The 5,855-nt window shown below is 39.4% G+C and overlaps 1 protein-coding gene across 1 annotated transcript in view; it reads right to left on the minus strand.

Annotated features, from left to right (window-relative positions):
- Positions 1–1,841, minus strand: part of MAP3K8 (mitogen-activated protein kinase kinase kinase 8) — a 14,540-nt gene extending 12,699 nt beyond the window's left edge. Inside the window, exons 1-2 of the mRNA XM_010016161.1 lie at positions 1,506–1,841; positions 1,196–1,198 (exon numbers count right to left, since the gene is read on the minus strand). Coding sequence (XP_010014463.1) covers positions 1,196–1,198; positions 1,506–1,841 — 339 coding nt within the window. The remainder of the gene's footprint in view (positions 1–1,195; positions 1,199–1,505) is intronic.
- Positions 1,842–5,855: the final 4,014 nt, after the last annotated feature.

The raw sequence follows: 5,855 nt of genomic DNA on the forward strand, positions 1-5,855 counted from the left end.
TATTTAAGAAAAAGTATTTTGCTTACAGTATAGAGAATGAGCCTCCCCTCTGCTCATCAGAACCAAAGTAAAGACTCTAGCAATCGGTACATCTTGCCTGCTTGCTTCTGCATTTGAAGGGGCTGAGACTAGCTAATCCACATGGGTTACACCTATCCTAGAAAGTAACACAGATGGAGTGGACTGGATTTGCAGAACAAGAAAGCAGCGACCACCACACCATTCACGTTTCCAGGAGGCTTTCAGGACTAGTTCCTAGCCTGGTCTCACGGATTGAGTGCTCATCCATGGCTGTAACATATCCTCCATACATAGTTGCAACTGGAAGAATTCCAGCTTTTGCACTCCAAGACCCCTTGTGACACCAATGGGGGTCACCGAGCAATCAGAAACACTCCTGATCATAACTAAAATACTGTAGATATTTGCAGTGTAGGTGTGCCTGCTGAAAAGCATGTACGGGTAATGCCCCGCCTCCAATCCTCAGTTGCTTAATGGGATCACGTGCACCTAATTGTACTTGGTTCATACCAATTGCATGTAGAAACAACATGCAAGAAAAACAACGAGTATGTAGAACAGTGTCTACCCTATGTATAAGAAACATTTAATATTACTAAGTGTTGTTTCAATGTCCCAGAGTTTAAAAGTGACTATTTTGCAATACTGCAATGCTCTCTTTAAAGCAGAACAAAGCAATTCCCTGTGCTACTTCACACCCAAGTAACCAGTACGCCTTAAGCAACCAATGTTCACATATAAAACACATTACACACAAGACATTTAAGATTATAGATGTAGAATATCTTAAGAAAATAAAGCAGCAGCAGAAGCATATATGAATAAACTTCCATTTCATAACTGATTATTTCCAGCGCAACTGTTTTTAAATAGAAGTCCAGTGATGCTAATGTCCTCAGATGCTTATAGAACACAAATCATTTTAGGGGGAAAATTAACATCTCTCAGGCTAATGCACTGATACTTTAATTTAGCAGTGTGCGATATTATGCAATATTGTAATTCTGAAAGTCACTGTTGATACTATATGCTTTTTCTCCTTACTTTATTATTTTTTACATTTTGTGCAGATGGAATGAACTCAGTAAATATACCAAAATAGATCCTAGACCTTTATTTGGGAGTTTTCCACAGTCAACTCTTTTTACTGCATAAGGCATTGGAAAATCCTTACCACCTCCCAAACCTGTAAAACCATCATAGTTGTGGCTTTTGCTTTTTTTACTGCATGTTGGGAAATGCTTTCTAATCTCCAGGGATAGGAAGAGGCAACACAGAGTGGACTTGCCAAACAGCAGACCTTTCTCCATAGCTGCTTGAGACTGTAGGGGCTAGACTTGATGCCCTCAGAGACCCCCTCCAAGCCCAGGGAACCACAGCCTGACTGTTACTCCCAGGACTGAAGATGAACTTTGTTTAGATTCATTAAAAACTTCTAACTTCTAAGGTCTACTAATTTTCAAGTAAAACGAAAAGAGACGTACCATATTCAAGAGGATTCCAGATTCTTGCTGTCTGCATCCTTTAAATTGTTTTGCAGTGTTAGACACCTGATTTGCAAAAGCAAGCAGGTCTTCCACAGTCCCATATTTGACAGAGGACATCAAAGAAACCTCCCTGTCACAAAACAGTAAAGATTCCGCACTTTCTTCATTCTGATTTGCCTCCTCACACATTGCAATTAAGCTGTCTTCATAGACTGCAAGGTCTCCACCTGGATAAAGGTTTTCCATGATGTCTATCACCTCAGACATATTTAAATTAGCTAGCAACAAGTCAATCTCCTCTTTGCTATCACTACTCGTGCTCATATACTCCATTACTGTCCACTTTGCAAAACCACTCCTGAAAAAAAAAAAAAAAAAAAAGAAAGAAACAAACCTGAAAACACTTTCCACCTAAATTTGTTTTAGCAAAGTAAGAATGAAAAGAAGTGATCAGGGTGATAGGTCAGCATTATACAGTTCGGTCTAAAATTATTAATTTGTATTATGAAAAAAAAATAGTAGGTAATTAGTAGCCTGGGTGAAGATGAAATGGAGAAAAAAAGTCTTTGCTAGTGAAATTTTATTTAGAATTTATTAGTGAGCCTCTTCTGTCACTCATTCTTGGAATTTACTTTGATAAAGCTTTTTGTTAGAGGAAATGGAAAGTAAGGAAGCACAAATTAGTTATATTTTGCTGGATATGCAAAAATGTAGTAGCATCCTCAATACAAATGAAGGAATTAATTGTTTGGAAATGAATGACAGCGAGAGACACAAACATACTCAATTAGTTTATCCTCAAGTTTTTATGAGCAATTTATGTAATGTGTCCAGAATGAGGAGAAGGTCACGGAGCAAGATCACTCCACTGGTAATAAGCACCTGTTAGTATCATTGCTTAAAGTGCAAGTACATCAACACCTGACATACACAATCCATCTTTTTTACAGAAACTGATCTAGAACTAGCCCGGAACTGAAATTTTCACCAGTTACAGAAGAAAGTCAGAAATTGAGTTATAAAAGCAACGAGCTTTTGAAACTGTTTTCAGCAGTTTGTCCTGCCCTCATTAGTCCTAAAAATAACTTAAGATGAATCTTGACTATTTTGCTAAAGTCGACTTTCACTACAAGAAACTGGGTTCAACATCCCAAAAAGTCCCTTCCCATCCCAGGTTCCTACTTTAAGTCAGAGAGAGTTACTCTATTCAAGTTAAAAACATATGCATGGTCAGTAATTAAAATACTTACACAAATAGTTTTCAACACGTAAATGTCTAGAGCACTTACCTTGTATTTATCCTGGTTACATCACACAAAACCATCAAAAACGCCTCAATATAATCCCTAAAGTTGTCATGTTTCTTGAACCCGTATTTACCACCGATGACAATTTCACAGCGTTCTGTAGCAGTCTATTAAAAAAAGCAAAACAAATAAAGCCATGGCATACTAGTTCAAGCAGAAAGACTGGTTTCTACTCATATGATCATTTGCTTCACAGGCTTCATGGAAAGAAAAACTAGTAATCACAAGGCTGAGATAACAGGGGATTTTTCTGCAGAAAAACATGACACCTCAAAAAAGAATCAAGCTACTGTATCATCACCCAGATTTCCAAGTAGCAGTGAAAAATAATTTTTCCATGGTTAGGTCCTGAGTTTTAGTCTCCCTGCCTCATGCTTGCTAACAGCAAAGAAGAGACAGATCTCTTCTTCCTCTAGCAGAACTGAGTAGAAAATGCCCTATTTAGACAGCTCTCACTTCCCTTTTTCATAATCCACTGCAATCATCTATTTTGGGTGAAAGGTAACAACCATACAAAAAGATAATTAAAAAAAAAAAAAGGAGAACAAAAAGAAAACGAAAAAGAAAAGCAGCAAGCACAGCCTATTTATTTCAAAGATGAACAGCAGACTCGGTCCCCTGAGGCCATGAAGCAATGCAGATTACCCAGGTACAGTTTCTGGTTATGATTATTATCTTTCTTACTCTCCCCACAAGGATGTGGAAGCTGTGTGGCACGTATTTCTCATGGGTTAGAGTATTTACGTCAGCTCTAACACTGAAGAAAACCAAGTAAAATGACGCGCCAAACTTGGCAAAGAAACTCAGACCATGTGCTGTGAGTTCGAAAGGCAGCACAGGACAGCTCAGCAGATGCAGCACCGGAAAAGGCAAAGGGAGCTCCTGTGATGCAACACGCTCCTTTTCAAACCCCAGGGGTGACAGTGGCACAGCAGGACTGTGCCCCTCCCTGTCCCCCCCAGGAGAGACAGCAGCTTTCACCAGCACAGCCAGCCTCATGTCAACCTGACAGCGGCAGCCCGGTGGGAAACCTTGCAGTCACTAGCACTGTTCAAGTGGGGAGACCCAGGCTCTATATCTGGGGTTCTGAGAGAGGTCAGGTTTTCCAAACTACAGAAGAGATAATAGATACTAGGGGTGTTTTCTAACCTTTAGCATCAACCTTCCTGCTCTATACCCAGTCTAAAAGCTGTTGACAAAACGTTTCAGAGCGTTTACTCTTTATTGTGAAGGAGATTTCTGGGTTTCCCCACAGCAGTACATGTATTCATTACCCTCTTTTGGTTTTTTTTAAGGTGCTAAATTATTGGGGTTGGAGAGAAAAGAAACAGTACAGTCATAAAAGGAACTGCGAGACTGCATGTGTAAAGTCAGGTCAAGTTAGGAACTAGTCCCAAGGGACTTTCTGGAGAAAAACATGGGCCTCTAGATGCTTGGGTCTTTCGTGAATAAAGACAAGTATATACCACAATTAAACTAATTCACTTTCTGATAATGTTTTCATGCATAAGGCATCTGTACAGTTTAAACCAAATGCAGCTTTCTGTAAATGCCAGCTCTGCTCTGTTCCTCAAAGTGTTCCAAAACTATATCACAATACTAACAATACTCTTGACAGTGTCACTATTACCCCAAAAGCTCTGAATAACAAGAAGAAGTGATTATAACCTGTATATTTAGTTCTGTGCTTTTGGTGCTTGAGAAAAGCTGCAGAACCTTCATTCACATCTGCAGCTACCTGAAAGGAGATTGTAGCAAGGTGGGTGTCATTCTCTTCTCCCAGGTAACAGAGGGCAAGAGGAAATGGCCTCAAGTTGCACCAGGGGAAGCTTAGATTGGATATAAGGAATAATTTCTTCACTGAGAGAGGTCTGTCAAGCACTGGAACAGGCTGTTCAGTGAAGTGGTTGAGTCACCAAGACGTGTAGATGTGGCACAGTTTAGTGTTAGGTTAACGGTTGGACTCTATGCTCTTAAGGATCTTTTCCAACCTTAACGATTCTGTGATTCTAGCAAATTTTAAACACTAGATATTGACATGAGAGCAGTGACTAGACTATGCAAAGCTGTTTTTTTAAATTATGCAGCAATTTATGCATTATATTTTCACCACCAGCAAAAAAAGGTGTCCATTTGCCAACAGGGCCATTCTTCTTTTTTATCCCTAAAATCCTGTACTACAACCTGTATTGAGGACTCAAGTAATATTCTAAATCACTCAATACAATCCAGGTACATACAGAAATTATATCACTAAGTATGCTTTACTCAGGTTCTCAGTTAAAAAACTGTTCTTATCCACAGTGGAAAAATAAAACTAAATGTAAGCACTTCAGTCAGTTTCTAAAGCACGAGACTCTTGCTCCGGTTCTGCCATTATTTCAACATCGCCACATGAGTAATTTGCAAGCCAAAGGTTTATTCTTGTATTTATCACAAGTAGCTTTTCCTTAACCCCCAGTTTGTTGGTTTTTGGTTTTTCTGACAAGCGTGCTGCTTGACAGCATCCCTACATCCACCATATCAAATGAACAGTAACCAGATACCAGCCTTCTGGGCCCCTGGGGGATTTTTGTGTATCAAGAATCAACAAGGCAAAAAAACCCCAAACAAAACCTACAATAAAACCAACCAAACACACACACAAAATACCCTCCCCATCCTCTCCCTCCCCCCCCAAAAAAACACCCCAAAAAACACCAAAGCACCAAAAAACACAAACCCAACTAATCAAAACCTTCACAGACTGGCTTAATAGGATCATACAGCCATAAGAAAGATTTCTTGTGCTGCTTTTAGGGAATAATTTCCAGCCTAAGTGGCAAATAATTGTCCACCAGTGATGAAAACAAGTCACTATTCGCTTTTACGAAAAGCTATCGACAAACATCAAGAACCACAACCTCTTTTCTTGTACTTTTTTTTTAAAAAAAGCTCTGCTATTAAGAAATACCAACAATTTCAGCTTTTACATCATTCCAGATTTTCACTCGTGCTACAGAAAAATGTCCGTCCGTGTGTCCGCTGCCCGTGCAGAGCG

The sequence above is a fragment of the Nestor notabilis genome, unplaced genomic scaffold (genome assembly GCF_000696875.1).
Source record: "Nestor notabilis isolate BGI_N333 unplaced genomic scaffold, ASM69687v1 scaffold16290, whole genome shotgun sequence".
Lineage (NCBI taxonomy): Eukaryota > Metazoa > Chordata > Aves > Psittaciformes > Psittacidae > Nestor > Nestor notabilis.